The sequence below is a fragment of the Convolutriloba macropyga genome, unplaced genomic scaffold (genome assembly GCF_964194025.1).
Source record: "Convolutriloba macropyga unplaced genomic scaffold, txConMacr16.3 SCAFFOLD_876, whole genome shotgun sequence".
NCBI lineage: Eukaryota > Metazoa > Xenacoelomorpha > Acoela > Convolutidae > Convolutriloba > Convolutriloba macropyga.
The window spans coordinates 27,303-50,746 of record NW_027451023.1 but is presented as its reverse complement, the minus strand read 5'-3'; the positions used below and the strand labels follow the sequence as shown (position 1 = coordinate 50,746).

The window sequence follows — 23,444 nt, the reverse complement described above, 5'->3', positions numbered from 1 at the left end:
GCTGCCTTTGCTTGACCCGTAAGACTGGTCTTGAGGTATTGCATCTTTTCTGTATCGCTGATTGGCTTTTGATGAACAACAACATCAAAAAGACCTGACCACTCTGGCCACTCCAGAGGATCTCCTGAAAACTCAGTCAGTTTTAGTTTTGGCAAGCCACTGGCACCACTGCTTGGTACTGGTTGGTAAATGACTTGGGGAGTGGTGTCATTCATTGTGCTCCTGTTTCTGCTCTCGGCAGACCTGTTCCGAAAGTTGTTATTGGGACTCTGACTCCTGTTTCTGTCGTGAAATGCTGACGTTCGCTGCTGCTGAAACGTCGTCCTTGTCAACGGCGGTGCTGGTGGGTCCGTTACTCTAATTGGTTTTCGGACTTCTGTTTTCTTGAGAATGCTCGGTTCGGCCAGTTGCGTTGAGAAAAGTCTTTCGCCTGGTTGGAACAGCGGGGTAGTTTTCGGGTAGGTGCTGAAACGTTTGTCAGCTCTGTCCTTGGTGACATTTGTTGGAGGGTCGATAACAACATTTGGAGATAATGGCCGTTGAGGGACAGACTGTTGAGCCCCTGCTTCTGCCCACCTTGCTGTTCTTTCTTGATTTCGTTTTGATCCAACACTTTCTATCTCATCTGCCACTGATCCGGATGCTCTTGAGCTCCCTTTGGTCAGCTCAAGTTTCATACGTCTTTGTTCTTCGTCTTCCTCTGCCTTCCTTCTTTCGTTTTCGAGAGCTCGCTCATGCTGTCGAAAACGCAGTTCGTCTTCTTGTTGTTGCATCCTTAGACGTAACTCCTGTTCTTGTTGTTGCTGTTGTAAACGTAACTCTTGTTCTCGTTGTTGTTGTTGTTGTTGTTGTTGTTGCAGACGTAACTCTTCTTGCTGGCGACGAAGTTCTATTTCTTCACGCTCCTGCTCTAATTCCAACTGGCGCTCTCGCAGTCGTTGCTCTGTTTCTTTCTTTGCTTTTAGGTTTTCGAGCTCCATTTCTTCGATCTGTCGCCTTCTCGATGATCGCGAGTTGGCGATACTGGATTGTTTTCTGCTTCGGCATGTAGCAGAATGCTTGGGAGAGACCTCGGCGTTCTCCTCAGCGTTTTCTATGGCTCCATTTCCTGTATCAATTACAGTTTCGTCGTTTGGGTCTTTGTCACCAGCCGATGTAGTGGACACTAAAGATGTTTGGTTTCCACAATCCTTGCTGAACCTGTACTGGTTGATCAGGTCTTGATATTGACTTCTCGCTTTACTGAAATTCGCAAACCCATCGGGACAACCTTTTGTCTTCAGTATTCGAAGAGCTTCTGCGTACATTTCATCTAGCTTTTCTAATAATCGTTCCATCTGATCACACAGTATCTGTCTTTCGGAGTCGCTTAAATTTTCTGATTTCAATTTCTTTTCGAGTTCTCCCAATTCGTGCTCAATTAGATTAGCATCTTTCCATAATTTGTACCATCGCAATGTGTTTTTCCGGTAATCGACGACTACTGCGCGACAATCTTCAATATCTTGGAGATCTGGTATTTTGTCAACTACCCATCTCAAAACTTTTTTCTTTTCTTCTAACATACGCTTGGTGTCATTGTCAAAGTTTTCAAAATACTTTGGTTTTAATAGTAACCTCTGCTGTTGTCGGTTGTCTTCCAAGTCGTCGTACGTCCTGAAGAAACATCGATAAGCACTTTCGGCTGTCATTGTTTTGTTTTGTGTTAGGTAGCCTTCTAGCTCGTTGAGGTGTCTGGAGAAGGACTTGAGTAGGTCAGCTTGCTCTTTCTCTAACGTCTTGAGTTGACCACTCGCCTTCCAATCAGCTGTCTTCCAGTGTCTGTTGGGACTTTTGCTGGCCATCGTTGCAGGTTGTGTTTTGGTCCACCAGGTTGAATCGAAGATTCGTTTCTGTTCGTGTCACTGCTGTTGATGTTGTCCGGGTCGGCGGACCAAATGTTGCGGCTGCTCAAGAATCTCAGCGGAACCGATATATCACAGCCTGGTTCTCGAGTTTTACGCCGGCCTGGTTCTTCACTGGGTTCGATTGACTAACGATCTCACAGAAATAATTAGTCGCTCGGACGTATTAAAGGACTGTAACTTTAATTTTGTTGATTGAAGTTAAGAAAATCCTTAGTGACAATCTATGTTTAATCTGGTGCTGAAGTTTGTAAGGCTTCAACCAGTAGCTAGTATTGTTGCAAACTTCTCGTTAAGTAAGCTCAACTAACTTATAACCCGCAAGATCTTAAGATCTAGCAAAACTTAACAAGAAAGACTAAAGTTGTTAAAGAATCAAATTTTAGTCTATCTGAGAGCCAACTGCTCTTGGTAACAGTTTCTAATGGTTCTAAATACAATACGGTTTCACTATTCAAACAATTGGGTTAAAGTAAATAATCAAATATTTATCATTTATAACATCATCATAACTTGTTTCTGATTGGTTAATCAAGAAAATGATTTATGTCATTGTTTACATAGTAAATGTCAAATTACTGCAATATTTACTTTTGTTGACATAAGCACGGATGGTTATTACGTAGCTCTAAATGCCTCGAAAGCACGGTATTTGACCTTTAATGATCATCTAAAGTATCATAAAATAAACAACTTAAGAAATTTAGCAATAAATGACAAAATATCAAAAAATGCCAATTTTGCACCATATAAGTGCTAATAGGCACACTTGTGGGTCTGATGCAATAATGTTCGTTGGGTCCATGAATAGCTTAGAGGTAACCCTAACCGTCTGCCATAACCTCGGGTTGCTCGGGTTTTGCCTTCCCAAAATCGGGGGGGGTGTACAGATTTTCGGTCCCAACTTGTAAAATTTTTCAGTTTTGACCATTTTTGAGTTTTGACAAATTCTAAGTTTTTTCAGTTTCAAAAGTTATTTCTTGCTGTCTGATGGCTTTTCTAGCTGATTTGAAGTGGCGCCAACACTACTAATATAGGACTATCAACCCATCTAATTATTCATGAAAATCCCATGAAAACTGTCATTATGCATGCAATTTCATACGACTGAAAAGAAAAAATATAAACGACAGTTAAAGACAAATTTAAAAAACTCGGTTAAATTATTCGAGAAATTATTGTCGGAGCGATAAAACCACAATCTATGCCTTTCAAGAAGTTTATAAGTTCAATTTTGTCTTATTTTGATCGCCAGAAATATAAAGATATAAACTCTCAATAATGTGATAATGTGACAAAAGGAGAACAAAAAACGTGAAAAAATGGCAAATTCCTAAAAACAAAAAAATGGGAAATCTAGTGGTGACCAAGCCAGAAAACCAAAACTTAAGGCATAAAGCAGCAGTAGAGATTAAATTTTTAATCAGTAGAAAGATGAGGCATTCGTTTTTTGCTGACACTAAGCTACAAATTGACCAAACTAAAGAAAAAAGAGTCAAAGTTCAGTAAGCCATTATTTATTGGAAAATTAAATATTTCTAGAAGTCATAACGACCATAAGATTTCTAGTTTAAAACTAGATGGAGTAATTCGGAGCTGCATAGGAAGCCAATTGGATATATCAATACTGAGTTTCGATTTGAAATGTTCTCTTCTGTAATTAATATAAAAAAGACCGACTAATTTTATTTAAAAAAAGACCGACTGATTACAATCCGAATTTTCTTTGGATTGTTGCAGTCCAAGATTTGTCCGAAACTAGCCCTGCTAACGCTGTTAGTTCATTAGGAAAACCTATTTTTGCAAATCTTATAGATATAAATAAAATGTCAGTTAAAAATCAAAATTAAATGCTCCGTTTTTGATAATCAACGAATAAAGTTAGCAAACAACGGCAAAATTTTAATTACAGTGCACTCTCAACGGAAGTTGAAGAATAAAAATACCCATTTGAGTCTACAAAGACTTTGTTAGGGGTGTTTGGGTGTTCGCTTACGGTAAACTTAATCAGACTAAACTAAAGAAGCTTATTTCGTGCCGTTTTTGATGAAAAATTCTGAATTTTGAAACAATTAGCCCAAATTTTTGATAAAAAATTAAATAAAAATAGTCGACAATAATGTTTTTGTCACTATTTGAACAACACTTTTTTATAAAAAATTGGAAATTTTTAGCAAAAATTGACGAAATTTTGAGTCAAATATTCCGGAAAATGTGAATAAAAACGAAGGAATTCACTCTACTCTTCTCAGAAGTTTAAACCTCGATAACTCCCTGTAAAAAACGAAAATCAAAAAAATTTTTTAATTCCATATTCTACGCTGGACGAGCTTTCTAATGATACCAGTCTCAACTCTCTACGATGAATATATCGATCGGCCAAAATTGTCTGAACAAAAAAAGACCAATTTGAGTATAGTTCCTCCCCCCTCAAGGGGGGTCGGAACAAAAAATCCCTCAAAATCAAATTCAATTGAAAACAAATTCAAATGCAATACTGACCTCTGGTAACAGTGAGGATAACCCGCATCCTCCCAAGAAGGGGGTAAATTATCCAGAGTGTGTAAAATGATGAAAGAGGTGGGCTGCAATGGAACACGTCTGAGGAATTACCCCTCCCCCTCAATATTCAAAATTGTGATGTGAGGGTGGGCAGCAATGCTGCAAGGGGAGCACTTTGAGGATTTAGCACTTTGACCTTATAAGAAGGGGGTGGTAAAATATGTTCAGAGGAGTAAAGTTGTGTGGGATGTCAAATTTTTTGAGAGGTGCAAAATAATGTAATTGTCTAACAACAATTATTTACATGGATATTGCTTCAGTCAGTCAGCCTTCAAATATCTGGGAAAAACTATATAAGATAAGGTATTCGAAGGTAGTAAAAGCGTGTGGGAATGGTGCTGCAATGGGAGGACTTTTTGGGTAACCATCCCATTGCAGTCCTACTCTTACATCATTACAGCTCAAAATGAGAACTCTTAACTATCTCAGACTCAAAAAAAATTGTTTGCTCATGACGCAAAACCTATAAATTTTTCAGGCCTATGCGATAACTTGATACCTTTAAGATAAACAAATGGTATATATGATCAGATATATTTTTACAAAATTGGTGTGAAAGTTAAAATTCATGTAAAAATCAATTTTCAGTCCTTCAGCAACAAAATTTCAACGAAAAAATATTTGCGTCTACAATATGATAAAACTATCTAAAATCTCATCACAGGTACAAGTTTTCTGGGTACAAATTGTTTATGGTAAATTTTTTTAGTAGAGTCTTAAAAAGTCATAGTAGTTAATAGACAATAGGTAATTGTTACAAGTTTTTTGTAAAAATATCTATTGTGCTTAGTTTCCTCGAGGAAATAGAGATATTATTTTTATGTTGGTTTCTAAACAAAAAGAAATCAAAGATTTTGTCCGATATTGCATTTCAACAAATGGTCGTTCTGCAGACATAAAAAATGACAGCTGCGGACAGGTTTTTGCAGTGCTATTAGGTAAAGTTGCCGTCGGTTATATTGTGCTATGCTAAAAGCTGACGCTATTTTTTTCTTTAATTAAAATTTCCTACTTGTTGGACCATTAAATAGCCAATTTTTTGTAATCACAAGCAATTTGGCTAAGCTTGCAGAGATTTTAGTTCAAAAAGAAGTAAAGCATAAGTTAGTTGAAGAATGAACAAAACGGCGCTAAAAATATCACAATTGGCAATTTCTCTGAAGTTGAAAAGAGTAAATTTTTGTGCCTTGCATGAACTCTCTTCTGTCGCCCAATGCACTTGCTCACGTGTCTCAAGTACGCCCAATTACGCAACGCCTTCGCTCTCTGTAGGTCCAAATCTTTGTTCTGGTCAACCTCACTTTTAGGGAGACGACCTATAAAGTTAAAACACTAATTAAGACGATTGAGCGACCATTCAAAACAAAACTGACTAACGTCGGACGATTTGCCCTCAAACGACTGGCGAGGGGATCATTTTGTTGGTAGTTATAGTTAACGCACTGGTAAGCTAGGCTGAATTTAATTTAGTGGGTCGGCTGGAGAAGAGCGCTGGGGGTGGTTGAATTGATGGGGTCAGAATGAGGGAGGGGGTTAAACTCTTAGAACCACCCTTCACGCCATAAATTTGTGGCTGCTCAACAGTTTCAGCGAACTGCATACCTAGAGACTACTGAGGCATAAGGCTCTAAAAGAACTGCTCATCGACTTAATGCACTCCGGGCTTTACTTGTATATTCCGTTTTTGAGGACAAATATTAAATGGTCAGAAGAAAAAAATATCATATGAAAAGTTTATAGTACAATAAATCGCAATTTAAACATAATAATAGCACAATAGGACTAATATAATTGGTACAGACATCGTTTGAGAGCAATTAAAACCTAGTGCAAAGGAACAATTTGGCTGGTTTCGGACTATGCAAAACTTTGTCGAATTCGCTCTTCTCATGCTAATTTTTAGCTCAATCATTGTTTTATAATACTTCGAGAATGAAACAATGATACTATCCACTCAGCGAAGTTGCAATCGCAAATTTATTAGTCTGTTGTATTTCTATCTGGTGTTCTTTTAAATCATACAGGTAATGTAGAATATAGAAACTTAGAAACGTAGAAAATTGAACTAACCTTTAATATTTGAACCGTATAAACCGAATCCGAAATTAACCTTGATTCAAACTATAGAAAATTTAACTTACCAGTTTTATCAAGACAAGAGCAAATTGATATAATTGAATCTTTGAGAAATGGTACTGTTAACCAATATTCGGGTTCAAAATGATGATTCTAGATAGCTAATATTAGAGTCAGATTTTTCTCCTCAGCATGTTTTAACTGATTTTGATTTCTCTGGAATTGTGAATGAAATCTTAGAAAAATGCAAATGCATTCTATAAATGGTATTCCCCGCGACTGATTTCTTGGAATTTTGTAGAAGTAAACCATATTCGGTATCCCATACGACCCCCACTATAAATCATGGTGCTAAGATTAGTATTGTATCTCGATTTTTCGCACTGATAATGAGTATAAATAGGGCTGATTTTTGAGCCATTTTCTTAACCCAATTTCCTGATTCTAAATTCACTGCTTATTATACAATCCTGGTTATTCTCAGCGGTAATAGTCTTTCGTTAGTTTCGATTCTTCTAACTTCTTAGGATTATTCGATAGAGTCGGTGTAGACTCAGAGATCGAATAGAGAAATAGAAAATAGTTTGTAGACTTTTTGAGAATACACCTTGGTTGAATATAACTTTGATTTAGTTAGGAATAAGGTCTGTGGTAACTTTGCAATCTTTCATTTCTAAGTCAAGTAATTCTAAGTCGAGTAATAAATTGGCATTAAACCAGAACTTAACATATCTATCTTAGGATACATAGGGAGAGTATTAATCGGCCGCGCTCCTTTAGGAGACTGAATAGTGAAAGCCACTCTGAGGTCGGGGCTGCCTGATCGTTGACGACTTGGCGAGCTAAGTTAACCCATGTAGTATGAACTGGCGAACCAGGTAGACATTATCACGGTCTGCAGTAGCCTGAAGTACCTGATGGGCAATGTCTTAGTGTTCTATTCAAGTTGATTAATACTCCTCTGGTTGGGTGGAGTGAACTACGACGAGCTTCCCTTCATCTTCACACTTAGTAGTTTTAGGATCTTAGATTGATCTCTTAGTATTAAATAGTTGTATTGGGAACTTGGTATACTTCTCAATTATAGTGCCATTTATTTCATAATTGTTTTCTTTTCCATATATTTAGGTCTTAGCTGAGGTTAGACAACTCTCAATCGAACCTTATAATTACTGTTTAATACAAACGACTGCCTCCAATCTGAATCTTAGGAGTAATAGAAGGGCCTGGTATACCCCTTTCTGTTATTTTAGGATAAAAGGCACTCGAAGTTACCACTACTCTAGTTCACTGTTTTACCGAAAATTTAGATAATTACAATTGTTGGGATTTGAATAAGGGATTTCACCCACCCCAATTTTTTTTTTCAAATTCTACATTGGCGACCACAGAGGGATATTTATTGTTAAAAAACAATTTTTATCAGAAACTAGCAAAAAAATAGTAATTGGGTATATAATAAAGATCGCGAGCCGGGCTCACGAACTGTCAGTGAAAACCAAAAAAATACTTTTGTACTAACAAAAAAAAGGATAAATTAAGAAATAAAGACTGATCCAAGTAGAAAAGTTACATCAGCACGGCATTAACAAAAATTGACTGCTAACTTACACAATAGTGAAAAAGTTTTAACTTTTGAATTACTGAGAATACAAATCAACAACTCGTAGTTTCTAGTTTTTGCTTTTGATTTCTGTTTTGAAAAGAAAATCAAAATCACTGACACATGAGGTCTCAAAACGAAGGCAAAGTGTTGAAACAGTTTTGCGAGAAAGAGAAACTAACATTACCAGCGTAGAACACAATTTGAAAAACAAATGGCAAACGCAAACATCAACAAACGCCCAGCAGCAAATAGTAGTGGCTGCTCCACCGTTAACTCCTTTACGTTATCCGAGCAAAAAGTTTCCACTGCTTCGAGCGATGGATACGCCATTTCGAAGCGATGGCTCAGGTGAACAACTGGGACGATGCCAGGCAGCGAGCAGTTCTCCCCACTTCCTTGAACAACTACGCACTGGACGAGTACTGCAACCTTCCAAATCAGTACCTTATTCAAGTACAAGGACAGCCGGCACCGACGATCGAACGGGTTCTCAATGCACTTAATAATCGAATCGGAAATTTTCCTAATGCAAGAAGTGCTCGAACCGAGTTCAAGAACCTCCAGCAAAATGAAGGGGAGAGCATTCAAGAATTCTCTCGAAGAGTTCGAAAATTGGGGGAAGCAGCAAACGCTCACTTGAGCGCAGCAGGAAGGCAGGAAGCTAATAAGGACGCGTTCATCGATGGAATGCTGGACAGTGAAATACGATACACCCTCCTCAAGGAAGACCCAGACACTTTCAATGCATCAGACCAAAGAGCCATAGCCCTCGAAGCAATTGCGAAAGTTGAGAATGCCCGATATCGACCAAGGCGGATGGGACATGTGCGTTGGACCCAAGGTGACGACGATGAAAGTGGAAGGAAAACTGAAATCCGAGACCTATCAACCAATGTTGGCATGGGACTCAGTGAACTGATGGAAAACCAAATCAGGAGTTTCAACAAGTTACTGGAGCAACAGGAACGTCACACGCAGATCATGGAACGGATCTTAGATACAGAGAGTCGGTTTCTAACAGAATTTGCACCAGCCCCGAGAACATCGCGCAGCCCTGCAAGAGTGGATCGGAACAGCATCGTACAATGCTATCCTTGTCAAGATTTGGGGCATTTTGCGAGTCGCTGCCCTAAACGTAGCACTTTTCCAAGACGACAAGAAGATGGAAACGCCGAAACCCAGCCAGTTGTTAAGATGATTTTGCAGAGGGCGCTTTGGACCTACTGTTTATGTTGATGCTAAACTGAACGGGAAGTTGCACAGAGCACTGCTAGACACCGGTAGCAATGTGAATATTTTATCTGAACAGACGTACAAACTTTATTCACCCCCAATGTTACTACCTGACTTCCACGATACAGTTTTATCAGCAACGAACGACCCATTCCGCATTCTAGGAAAATTCACCGGAGTCCTTGCATTCGGTCCGGGTATGGTTGTTCAGACGGAATTTCTTGTCACCCCGGACACAGATGTACCCTTGATATTAGGGACACCCATACTACAAGAGAATCAAATGTCGATCGACTTTCAATCCAGGCAATTAATGATGTGCACAGAGAGCAGTACTGTGAGTTTGTCATTCCTTTGGAAATCAGAGAAACCCGGACAAGTCAAGGTTTGCGGCGCGGAGAGTGAGTTACAAGGCCGTGAACCCTTACAAACAGAGAAAAACGACCCTCTCGAACCAACGTCAGAAGATGAGCTCAACGTGATCTGCAATCTAGTGAAATCCGATTCAACTGATCACGAAACTGGACTCAAGAAATTGAGTACAGTTGCCTGTTTTCGAGATGTTTTTGCCCTAAACGATGCGGAATTGGGTCAAACTCATCTAGTGGAACACGATATTGATACGGGAGACGCTGGACCAATTAAACTTGCTCCCTATCGACTCGCGCCAGGGAAGATGGCAGTTGTGAAACAAGAAGTTGAAGATATGCTCTCACGGAATACTATCCGGCCATCCAAAAGCCCCTACAGCGCACCCATTGTACTTGTTACGAAAAAAGACGGCAGCAACAGAATGTGTGTAGACTTTAGAAAACTTAACGAAGTGACGAGAAAAGACGCCTTCCCGTTACCCAGAATCGATCAAATCCTCGATCATCTTCATGGAGCTAAGGTTTTTTCGAGCCTGGATTTAGCCTCCGGATACTGGCAGGTCCCATTAGCAGAGTCAGCGGTACCCAAACCGCATTCGGTACTCCAAATGGTGGTCACTACGAGTTCCGTTCCTGCGACTACCGTTTGGACTCTGCAATGCCCCAGGCACTTTTCAACGATTGATGACAGCAATTTTTAACGAGTACCTCTTCAGCTTTGTTCTCATCTTTTTGGACGATGTTCTAGTCTTCAGCAAGTCAGAGGAAGAACACGAGGAACATCTGCGAATTATATTTGAAGCCCTCAGGGAAGCAAACTTGAAGTTGAAGCCAAAGAAATGCAAATTGTACCAAAACTCAGTTACGTACTTAGGATACAAATTAAGTGCCGAAGGAATATCACCCGACTAGGGGAAAATCGAAGCCCTAAAGGAGTGTAAAAGGCCGGAAAACGTCACAGAAGTGAGATCATTCATTGGATTCTGCAGCTATTATCGAAGATTTGTGGAGGACTTCGCAGGAATAGCCAAACCTTTACACGAGATCACGAAGAAGAATAGAAGATTCACCTGGACACCAGACTGTCAAGCCGCCTTCGGGAGTCTAAAAACTGCAATGATCTAAAGCACGGTTTTATCTCATCCGGACTACAACTAACAATTCGTGCTGGACACAGACGCAAGTGACAACAGTTTGGGCGCAGTACTTTCAAATGTCATAGATGGTGTTGAGTATCCCGTTGCTTTTGCAAGCAGAGTGCTATCGCCAGCAGAATGTAAATATTCAACAACGAAAAGAGAGGCCCTAGCTGAAATCCAGGCAATGAAATGGTACAAGCCATACCTAAGGGGTACGAAATTCGTGTTGAGAACGGACCATGCTTCGCTTCAATGGCTGTTCAGGCGGAACAACGATGGAATGATTTTTCGAATGCTACAAAAACTCCAAGGGTTTGACTTCCAGGTGGTTCATCGCCCTGGCGAAAAACATGGAAATGCAGACGGATTTTGACGACAGTGTAGCCTGACACCCGAACTGACTGAGGAGGAGAAGAACGAGATGTTTGCCGACTGCCCCCCAGCTGAAAGTTTGAGCGAAGATATGGGCCATATCTAAATGGTGTCTTCGCCGGAACTTAATCCATGTTCTTCAGAGACTAAACCACTCTCCAAAATTCAAGTGGCAAAAAATCTTACGTTCACCAGGCACGAGTTCGAAGATGGGACTACAGAACGGATAGAAACGGACACAGATTAAGATTGCGGACTTGAGAACGCGGACTCCAAATTGCTCCAACAAAATAAAATTCAGCAGCAGGAAAGCGACGACGACGACGAATACGAAATTCCCTACAGAATGAGTTTCGAGAAACTTTTTGAAGCTGCACTGGCAGAGCGGGCATCAAGAGGCAAATTTGGACTCAGCTGGTCAACCGATGAGGAGAGTGATTAGTCCAGCCAAATTGAGTTTTATGGGAATCCGGAGATCACCAAAGACAGTAACTACCCCCAACGAAACCCAGCTCGGAAATTGTGAAGCTGTCAAGGAGAACAACTCCCCAAGCAATACCAAATGGGGAAGAGTTCGAATGACCACAAACCCTCGCTGTTCTGATGGACTCGAATTGAACAGTCCCGAAAACGAAAAGGCATCAATAGAAATTATCCTGGAGGAGGGCAGAGAAGCAGCAAGAGAACACCAAGCTCAGGACCCTGCAATAAAACTCGTTTTTCAATGGGCCAACGCAGACGAGAATGGTACTCAAACATCCCTTGGCAAACTCAACGTGAAGAAAGCAGCAGCTATTGCAGCCGGGGAAGATGCGGTGGCTGGGGAAGATGCGGTGGCTGGGGAAGCAATACCAAATGGGGAAGAGTTCGAATGAACACAAACCCTCGCTGTTCTGATGGACTCAAATTGAACAGTCCCAAAAACGAAAAGGCATCAATGGAAATTATCCTGGAGGAGGGCAGAGAAGCAGCAAGAGAACACCAAGCTCAGGACCCTGCAATAAAACTCGTTTTTCAATGGGCCAACGCAGACGAGAATGGTACTCAAACATCCCTTGGCAAACTCAACGTGAAGAAAGCAGCAGCGATTGCAGCCGGGGAAGATGCGGTGGCACTATGGGGTGATTGGGAACAACTGGAACTTGCAGATGGAGTTCTATACCGGAAGTGGCTTGTGGAGGGAACAAATACAAATAACAGACAGTTTATAGTGCACATTAGTCTAAGAGAAAAAGTGTTAGAACAATTACACGACTCCAAGATCAGTGGAGGACAATTTGCGTTTCAGAAAACACTCGACAGAGCCAGGCAACGATTCTGGTGGCCAAAAATGAGAAAAGACATCGAGAGGAAATGTGAGAACTGCTTAACTTGTCAGTCGCGATCCACAGCTGAGAAGAAACGGAGAGCACCCTTGCAAATGATCAACGTCGGAATTCGTTTCAACAAAATTGCCGTAGACATTTTGGGTCCAGTAACCAAAACAAAAGGAGGGTACAAATATATTCTCGTACTCACGGACTATTTCACAAATTATAAAGTTAGCACACCTTTACAAAACACAACTGCTGAAATCGTGGCAAGAACAATCGTGGAGAAATGGATTCTTATGTTTGGGGCCCCGGATTCAATTCACACTGACCAATGCTCCAATTTTTGCAGTGAATTGATTTTGTAACTCTGCAAGCTGTTTGGAATGGAGAAAACAAAGACCTCACCTTACCAGCCTCAAGGCAACGGAATGGTTGAGCGACACAATCGGGTCGTTGCTGATGTTGTATCGAAGTACTGCGCTCGAAATCCGAACACTTGGGACGAAATGCTTTCATATCTGAGCTTCGTCTACAACACAACAATGCACAGAACAACAGGTCATACCCCTTTTTCTCTGGTATACGGACAAGAGTGCAAAAACCCAATCGACCTACTTCTACCCAAACCAGCAGACCACAAAATCCAAAGTTACATATTCACCCGATGGATAGAGGAAGAATTTCTTGAAGCCCACATGAACGCCAGGGAAACTTTGGGATGCAACCAGGAGAGACAAAAAGACCGATATCATAAAGAAATTTTTGGAGAAAGCGACAGCAACGGTGATCGCGTCTGGTTGTTCGTTCCCCACAAAGCCAAATTGAGAAAGTTCTTTCTGCCGTGGGACGGCCCCTACGTTGTGTTAGAGAAAACTTCTGATGTGCACTAAAAAATATCGAAAACAGGTACCCGTAACAAATGGCAGATTGTACATTATAACAGACTGAAACCCGTAAAAGAAGAAACTGATCAACACAGAGTCCTCACTCGCCCAGCACCAGGAAGACGGCCACCAGCTGGAGAAGCGGATGACCAGGAGGAAACAGCAAACCCGGGATTCTTCTCGAGGAACTCTGCACGAAGGGTTCTCCCTCGAAACTTGGAAAGATACAGATGGATGGAGGAAGAAGATGACTTCTTTCACAACCTGTTTGAGGAACGGGAGAGAACTTCATCTGTCAGAGAAGAGGTGGACAACAGGACCCAGAATGTTGAAGAAACGCAGGCAACCGAACTGACCGCATCTGATGGGAGAAAGGACATGACAGAGGCCAACCTGGAGACCCCACCCTCAATCTCTGAACTTGCAAACCTGCCAGTGACAACGCATCAACTGAACAGTACTCCAGAGAAGACTATCAACACGGAGTTCATGGACATGCAGAGACCTCATAAATTGAAAGGGGTAAAGAGAGCACCAACAACACTCAACCTTGAAACACCGAGCCCAAGTCTGATCTCGGAAACAGAAGGACGTCCAAAACGAGCAAAACGATTCCCCAAGAGATACGGAATCGATGACGAATGAAACCCTGATCTGAGCACCTATGAAGAATCGTCATAACAAACTCGACTTTAGACTTAAGACAGGAACAAACTAATTTTCTAGATTATGTACTTTGAACGCTTTTATAATAATAATCACTATGGACTAATAAAATTTTTCTCCTTTTTATTTAGCCAACCAAAAATAAAAGTATCCAAATTTTCCTTAAAAAAAGTCTTGATTAAGACTTCAGAAAACGTTTAGGCATAACAACAGTCGTCGAAACGGATTCCAGATTGCATTTGAATTTCATCTGAGTTTTTTAAGGTTTAATTAGAGTTTCAGACAACAACAAAAATATTAGAAATAAGCATAAGAAAATGTGGCATTAAAAGAAAAACTGAAAAAAATGCATTTCAATAATACCCTAGTATTAGTTAGGGAAAAAATATTTTTTTAAAAACAAGAACAATATGAAACAACCTAGAATAAAAAAAATTAGGTCTCAGTATAGAAAAAGTTTTTCGCTTCAAGTGCAGTTTTTCTAACTTTGGAAGTATTTAGATGGAGTGGTGCTATCTTTTTCTTGTTATCCGGTTGACTCTAGCAGAAGTAACAACCCGAGCAAACATTGCGTTTGTCTCACAGACTCCGATCGCTCTGGCTGATTCAATTGAATTGATCGAAATTGCAGTGCCCTTTCCAAAACCCTTGGACATTTAATGGAGCGCATTTAAAAATTTTTCAGAAACCCTGAAGGAATTGGAGACTCGTGTGTGGAGAGAGGGGCAATGGGGATATTGCAATAATCAAAAGTTAAACGGCATCGTCGAAAACAGTCAGAATACCCTGATCACGTCACTACAAAAAGATATTTCCGAGATCGAAGAAGACAGGACACAGCTGATTCGAGATGTGAAGATTTTTGCAAACTCTACCAAGCTCTCGAACAGGAGGAGAAGGTCAATAACCTTGCTTGCTGCCGCACTTGTTTTGGAGCCCATAGTAGAAAAAACAGCTTGCAAAATGCTCTCCATCTTCCATCTTTGTCAGGACTCAGAAGAAAAGATGCGGCAAATTTCAAGTCACTTAGACAGCATGGAGTACAAGCTACACCATTTAACGAGCGACACAGACAACACAATACACATTCTGGGCAACGAAAATTTAAAACAGCAGGAACAAATGAAAACTATCGTGAACTATACGGCTGGGAACTTCGGAACCGTAGAGAACGCTGTTAACAATCTTGAACAAGATATGGAACAAGTACAGCAGGCCCAAGTCTGCGACCACAAGAGGAGCGACGTGTTCACCTTCTTTCTCAAAACACAAAGTGTGATCAATAACGTTTCCTTCGAGATAGTATCATTTCATTCGGAAGTGCAATCCTTCAAATATGAGCTGAAGCAATTCAATAGCAAATTTCGAGAGGCTTTTCAGGACATGTCGAACGGAAGAATACCATCAAGACTTGTTGAACCAGACAAACTACGACAAATTTTTCAACCCCTTCAATTCCCTCAAAAGACGATGTCAATACCACTCCAGCATGCTAGTCTCTACTATGAACTTGAGCTACTTCGTAATGTTTTTATTGGAAACAATGGACTCCTATTGAAAATCGAAATCCCTATGTCAAGTCAAAGCCCTATCCATAATGTCTTTATAAGAGTGCCCCTTCCGCAACCTATTACTGATTCAACCACAGCTTCAGTGCTTGTACTCGAGCAAGAACTGCTTGTCGTCTCGGAAGCTACGACAAAATTTGCCGAAGTTGATGAAACATAGATTCTCTCCTGTCAAGGTTCGAAAAGACTGAAACTTTGGTAACAACCCTTCCCAATGACTGGAAACCAACAAGCTGGTTACCTGATTAGTCTGTTTTCCGGTCACGAGGCAGCTGTTTTACAAACTTGCAAATTTGATGTCATTCATCTACCAATAATACCTACGGCAACCTATCTGGCGCACTCAAAATTCCTTATTTTGTCGGCATTTACAAAATACTGGATAACTGGCATCGCAGAAAACACCTTAAAGAGCAGTAAATTGAGAGAATGTGAGAGTTGCATCGTACAAACTTCTTGTAACGGGAGAATTGAAATATCTAACGGAAGGTTGATTCTTCGTCCCTCGACAGACAGTTGTCAGAACGAGTCTAGGCTTGTCATGAAGGTCAGCCTCAACCAATTCCTTGAGGAAGCATTTACCTTGCCAACCCCAGAAACCCACAATCTGAACTCACTAAGTGCCACATTTGACTACAAAAGAAAAGTATTGGAACATGTAAAAGTTGAACTACAAGCACAACCACCACTAGAAATAGACACCGGAACTATCAGAAAATTAGTACGGGAGCTTCACCAGCACAGTCAAGAGCGATCAATAAAAAACGCAGCCGTTGAACGTTCAATAATGCGATAAGTTTTCTGGGACTGTTTTTTTGGATTTCAACTATCTGTATTACAGCAGCTTTTCTACTATGGAAACACAAGAAATTATGCTCTAAACAAAAGGAACAACCTTGTCGTGAAGATAACAATGAAGAATCAGGGGACAATATACACCCAACACAGCACACAGAGTTACTTTGTAGGGTCAGGGAACAGAATAAACTAGAGTCTTCCACATTTTAATGAGTGTTGTACATTTCTTGTAATCTCATATTACCTTGTATCTCACACATTGGCGCTAATCACTTAGGGTAAATTATAACTATTCAGGAGAATAGTTGAGTCCGAGGGAGAAGTATAGAATATAGAAACTTAGAAACGTAGAAAATTGAACTAACCTTTAATATTTGAACCGTATAAACCGAATCCAAAATTAACCTTGATTCAAACTATAGAAAATTTAACTTACCAGTTTTATCAAGACAAGAGCAAATTGATATAATTGAATCTTTGAGAAATGGTACTGTTAACCAATATTCGGGTTCAAAATGATGATTCTAGATAGCTAATATTAGAGTCAGATTTTTCTCCTCAGCATGTTTTAACTGATTTTGATTTCTCTGGAATTGTGAATGAAATCTTAGAAGAATGCAAATGCATTCTATAAATGGTATTCCCCGCGACTGATTTCTTGGAATTTTGTAGAAGTAAACCATATTCGGTATCCCATACGACCCCCACTATAAATCATGGTGCTAAGATTAGTATTGTATCTCGATTTTTCGCACTGATAATGAGTATAAATAGGGCTGATTTTTGAGCCGTTTTCTTAACCCAATTTCCTGATTCTAAATTCACTGCTTATTATACAATCCTGGTTATTCTCAGCGGTAATAGTCTTTCGTTAGTTTCGATTCTTCTAACTTCTTAGGATTATTCGATAGAGTCGGTGTAGACTCAGAGATCGAATAGAGAAATAGAAAATAGTTAGTAGACTTTTTGAAAATACACCTTGGTTGAATATAACTTTGATTTAGTTAGGAATAGGGTCTGTGGTAACTTTGCAATCTTTCATTTCTAAGTCAAGTAATTTCTTAGAGTTATAAATTGGCATTAAACCAGAACTTAACATATCTATCTTGGGATACATAGGTGGTTTTACAGAGATCAATCAGTATTAGGTTAAGTTAAGATTTCCCGGGACTTGGACTTTGGAGAAGGGAACTACAGACGCCTTCAAGACGAGTGCTTCTGAGAGTATTAATCGGCCGCGCTCCTTTAGGAGACTGAATAGTGAAAGCCACTCTGAGGTCGGGGCTGCCTGACCGTTGACGACTTGGCGAACTAAGTTAACCCATGTAGTATGGAATGGCGAACCAGGTAGACATTATCATCGGTCTGCAGTAGCCTGAAGTACCTGATGGACAATGTCTTAGTGTTCTATTCAAGTTGATTAATACTCGTCTGGTTGGGTTGTCTAGTGAATTACGACGAGCTTCCCTTCATCTTCACACTTAGTAGTTTTAGGATCTTAGATTGATCTCTTAGTATTAAATAGTTGTATTGGGAACTTGGTATACTTCTCAATTATAGTGCCACCTATTTCATAATTGTTTTCTTTTCCATATATTTAGGTCTTAGCTGAGGTTGGACAACTCTCAATCGAACCTTATAACTACTGTTTAATACAAACGACTGCCTCCAATCTGAATCTTAGGAGTAATAGAAGGGCCTGGTATACCCCTTTCTGTCATTTTAGGATAATAGGCACTCGAAGTTACCACTACTCTAGTTCTCTGTTTTAACGAAAATTTAGATAATTACAATTGTTGGGATTTGAATAAGGGATTTCCCCCACCCCAGTTTTTTTTTCAAATTCTGCAGGTAAATAGAACTATTATTTAGATAAAAGATAACTGGAGAGTTAATAAGCGATAGTCTTATGGATAGAGGGAATGGGTTTAGAATTTATTAAAGATATTGAGTACTTTGTTTTCGATAATGCCATTTTCTTTCATTTTGACGGGACGGTGTACCAGGCTTTGCCCTCTGATAAGACCCTTTTCCACACCCTCCTTTGATCAGACCCCTGTAGGCCCCATGTGCAGACTAATTTGCGGTCATAGCGTTCTTGCGACCATCTATTTTGGGTTGTACAATAATTTTGTGTGTAACCCAAGTTGGTCTGGTCAGAGGTGACTTGAACCTTAACCTGAGGATAAATGTCTCTCCGAAACTAATGTTTGTTTTAACGGCATGCTGAAAATTTGCAATTAAAATCCATGAGTTTTTCTAATTCTTTCCACCCTGATCATTTTGAATGAATATTTAACAGTACAAGGATGCTCGTTAATATATGTTCGCACATGATGTTCCGACCCGAGGTGATCTACATTTTTGACTGAATTGTCAACCAAATGAAGAGATAATCAAAAAAAGATGCTTGAGTTTTAAAAAAGTCGTTGCAAAACCAAACCACTAAATGAGTTTTTACAATGGCGTGCTCATAACATCGCCCACAAGATTTGCCATTAAAAAGACTACAAGAAAGAAAGTAAACGACAAAATAAGCAAAAACAAAAATTTCACAGCAAAAACTCGATACCTGAAACTAAAAAGCAGCTAGTAACAACATCAAAATGCAATGGGATACACCTTAACTACACAAATTAACTTTTTCCTAATTTCTTAGCAGACGGAAAACTTCCTTAATGAAACTGGGTCTTAAAAATCATAAAGTTTTAACAAAGTCTAAAATCATTAGTTTATAATTAAATAATTCCTGATAAATTTTCTAAAAAGTGATTATAAATCCAATAGGCGCTTTAACAAAACACAAATTATCGAAGCCATTAAAACCCTCAGCAATTATCTGAGTATTATGTATTCTATTTTCAATTGTTTTATACCATAATTCAGCTATAATGATACTGAAATATTAAATAAGTTCATTTGGGCCACATTTGAAAATCAATCGGTTCCGTTATTAATGCATTATTCTGAAGATCTTTGAAAACGAATGAAATAATAAAATTTAAGACTTTTCGCTATAAACTGACTGCATTGAGCAATATCATTCATTCAATCCTCAATTATAATCTGGTTTGACCGGTCAGCATTTTAAGGCTATATAATGAAGAAGAGCAGACAAAAACGGCAAAAAGTGTCAACAATCAAAAAATGAAATTTCCAGTAAAAATTTTTCTCTTCTCAATTAATTTTTTAACAGCAATGGGATTCTTTTTCTCAACAATAAGAAATCAAAAAATCAACGAATATAATCAAATATATTAAAACCACGAAAATTTTGACAAAAAAACGGAATATCAATGCCATTAAATTATGCCTCAGTGGGAAGATAAGGACATTTTTCATCCATAGGTTGTGAATAAGACATCACAATAGGCCTTATAACTCTGAAAACCGTAAAAAATGAAGGCAAAAATCGAAAATTCAGTAGAGAGACGTGCGAGATGAAAATGTCGAAGCCTTTTAAAAAATCAACTTTCCATTGAAAAGTTTATATAGGATCCATTGAACGTCTTCTACAAGCCAAATGGAAGTATCAATATTAGGATAATCCGATAAGTTTTCAAAAAAAAATTAACAAAGAAATCTTAAACTCTGTAAAAACATATGAAAACCCGTGACAACGAAGTCATAAAACCAAAAACCAAAAGTTAAAAAACAAAATCATTAGGCAGATTAATTTTGGTTGCAGTTGAAAGAAAGCGAGTCCTGTCACTACTGAGACTGACTTACAGTTTACGTAAAATTGAGTTTAAGGTTGGTTTTTGACATAACATGTTGGTCATAAAGTTAATTATTTTTAAAAAATTGACAGCCATTAGATTCAATAGCTTTCAATGAAGGTCAATAAATACGCTAAGTTATGCCAGAATGGAAGATAAGGATGTTTATTCATCCATAGGTTGTCAATAAGACATCACAACAAAACAGAGAAGATAAAATCACTGAGCAGATAAATTTTGGTTGCATTAGAAAGGAAGGAGATCCTGTCTATACTGAGATTGACTTACAGTTGACGAAAAAAGATTCAAGATCTTTATGTCCAATTTTTTTTTTTGAAATTTAAAGATCAAGTGCTTTTAGTGGACAACCATTAGCTGTCCACTGAAGCACTAGATAGGCTGAGTTAATGTTCAATAAAAACCCTATATCACTTTAAGTCAACGAGTTTTTTCCAGAGGACTCCAAATTTTGGTGTAATCACCTTTTCTTTGAAGATTATGAAAAATCAGAGTTGAAGCAAAAAAAAACATGAGCGATTCCTTCAAAACGAATTCTTTGTTCATTGTGCATCAACTGACTGTTAAAGAGGACCGTCATGAATGGAAAATGAAAAGTGACTAGTCTCTAAGTGGCTTAAAAAATATAAAAAGAGTATGAAAGTATTTCTAAAAAACAGCTCTGAAATTGAATTTGAAATTTTGGAATTGGAAACTTTTTGATAGTTAACTTCCCTAGGAGGTCAGAGCATGCCTTTTTATCGCCTTTCGTCTATTGGCAACACAAAATTGTTTCAACAAGGGATGATATTTTTTCAATTTTGTTAATTTTTTGATTACCAGAACCCTTTCACTTGATTATACGAATCCATTGGTTAGTTTACTTGAATTTTATCCTACCCAGGTTGAGGCGCCAGGCCAAAACTCGATATTTCCAGACCAAAATGAACGCACCAGGCGCGTCGTGCCTTCAAAACTACACGGTTTGGAAGGAGAAATGAACGCACGAAAGTCTGGTCATAGGTGTTTTGAACGCTGGTTGGTCTTTTAAAGGCAAATTAAAACGCACGAACGTCTGGACATAGGGTCTTTTGAACGCACGAGAACGCACAAATTTTTGCTCGCACTAAACTGTGGACATCTGTACTTTACGTCTGGGACGGTCTGGACATAGATATTTTTGGGACGGTCTGGATGTATGGGCTTTTGGTCTGGGACCTCAACCTGGTTTTTCCTTTGCGCCAAATTTGACCCACTTAATTTTGGGTAGAGCTAAAAAAATAGTGTTCTGAAAATGATTAGTCAGAGTTTGTAAGGAAGGATTTTTGTTGCAGACACCTTAGAAGTTCCCACCCACCTTTCATCTGCTCATTTCGCACGAGAATTTGAATCTCTTTGTTGTCTTCGCCAGCAGTTAAACTGGGGTCATAACCGTGGTACTGATGACTTCGTTTCTTCAGAATGTCAGATACCAGAGTCTTCTGAGGACCCTTTGAGGCCTGTGGAACCAATGCTTTCCTCCGACCAGGGAAGCCACTTTTCCTTCTTGTAGCATTTGTTTTGTTTTCTGTTGCAGATTGGGGTGTGACATTTGTGGTACTTCGATCTGCGTTTGAAATTGTTGATTGTCTAGACCGGATAGAACCGGCTTCTTCAAGGCTTGACCCCATCACATTAGCACTTTCCTGTTTTTTTAACGTAATATTCTGCTTTGAATATAAACTCTGTCGAGCATATAAGCTTCCAGTGAAACAAAAGAAAATCAATTTTGTCCGAAAGACTTGTTTTTGTTTGAAAGATGAAGAAACTGCAGAGCAATTCTGAGCTAATGCTTTATTCAGGTGTCCATTATGTAAACTTAATTAATTACAATTAGCTCTCCTTGAATATTGGCCAGCTTTGAAGTGAAAAAAGCTGCATTCTTAGCCATATTATTGAAACAAAATCTTTTAAAACCATTTTGTTTCAAATATACATATAATATTTGCATCAAATTAACTTTCTAGGTCGTCACAACGTTTATTGTGCAGAAAAAATTCTACAATATTGTATTTTAGAACAATTTGAATTCAGTTCTTGATGTTTTGACTAAAGAACAATTTTGCATAATTATTTGCGCTAATTTATCTATTGGAGTGCATTTTTCAATCGAGCTAAAACATTAGTCGTGAATTTTGATACGCTCAAAATCACCAGATTTTTTAATAGATGAAGTTTAGATAACAAACTTGTGATCGATAGTTGATAATCATTATTATAAACCAGTGTATTGCCAAAGGACTTTTCTACCATCAGATAGGTTTAAAAACACCATCTTTTCTTTAGCTCACATGGTGGTCATGATTATAAATATTTATAGCATATAATCTTTGTAATTTTACCATATTCTTTATCTGCTCTTCAGCTTTGTAAGCTTTGTATGCCTAGTTATGAGCGGATTCAAATCTTGCAGGAATCTTGCAAGATGATTCAAAACTGGCAAAATTCTTGCAACATTTTGAATTTTTTAGCATTGGGGAAATGACGCATCTACAGATTAATGTAAAATGGAAGTAAAACTGGTATCAGAACCTAAACAAAGTCAGCTGCATAGTTGAGATGAGAATGGGCTAAAATTCAAACAGAATTATACTTCTTCCAAATGAACTAAGACTATATGAGACGTTGGCAAATTGCATGATTAAAAAGTAGTACTTCAAGATATCCCCAGATGACGTGTTGGTGTCAGCTTAATGAGAAGTGGTAGATAGGATTAAATTTTTTCCGCAAAAATAAACCTAAAAAACATGAAACTCAAAACTGCATAATAGCCAAAAAATTGAATTCAACGTTTTTGTAGTTATCAAGCGACGTAAGGAAGTAAAATAGTACGATGATTGATCATCTAAGACAGTAGTCTTCAATCATATTCAATCAGCGTTTTCGTTTTTTTTCGAAAAAAGAAACGACAAAGAACATAAAGCGTTTGCAATTAGCAGAATCATGTGAGTGGTCAATGTGTTAGAAGTTGGAGTTGGTTAAGGTTTGGAATTTTCATTAAAAACTAATACAACAAAAATGATATCCTCAAGAGTTGTTTATCATTGACCATTTAAAATTTAAAACTTATGATTAACATAAATTTTTTTTCTAAATATAAATTATAATTATCTTGATTATCATAACTATGGTAATTAATCCAACAGATCAGCAATTCAATAATTCTAAATTCAACTGTCCGTTTCAAATTTCCACGC

General features: G+C 38.6%; 1 protein-coding gene across 1 annotated transcript in view; it reads right to left on the bottom strand.

Moving 5' to 3' along the window:
• Positions 1–22,149, bottom strand: part of LOC142356352 (uncharacterized) — a gene marked incomplete at its 3' end in the record, with an annotated part of 34,268 nt that extends 12,119 nt beyond the window's left edge. The window contains exons 1-3 of the mRNA XM_075408282.1: positions 21,566–22,149; positions 5,653–5,782; positions 997–1,242 (exon numbers count right to left, since the gene is read on the bottom strand). Coding sequence (XP_075264397.1) covers positions 997–1,242; positions 5,653–5,782; positions 21,566–21,878 — 689 coding nt within the window. The remainder of the gene's footprint in view (positions 1–996; positions 1,243–5,652; positions 5,783–21,565) is intronic.
• Positions 22,150–23,444: the final 1,295 nt, after the last annotated feature.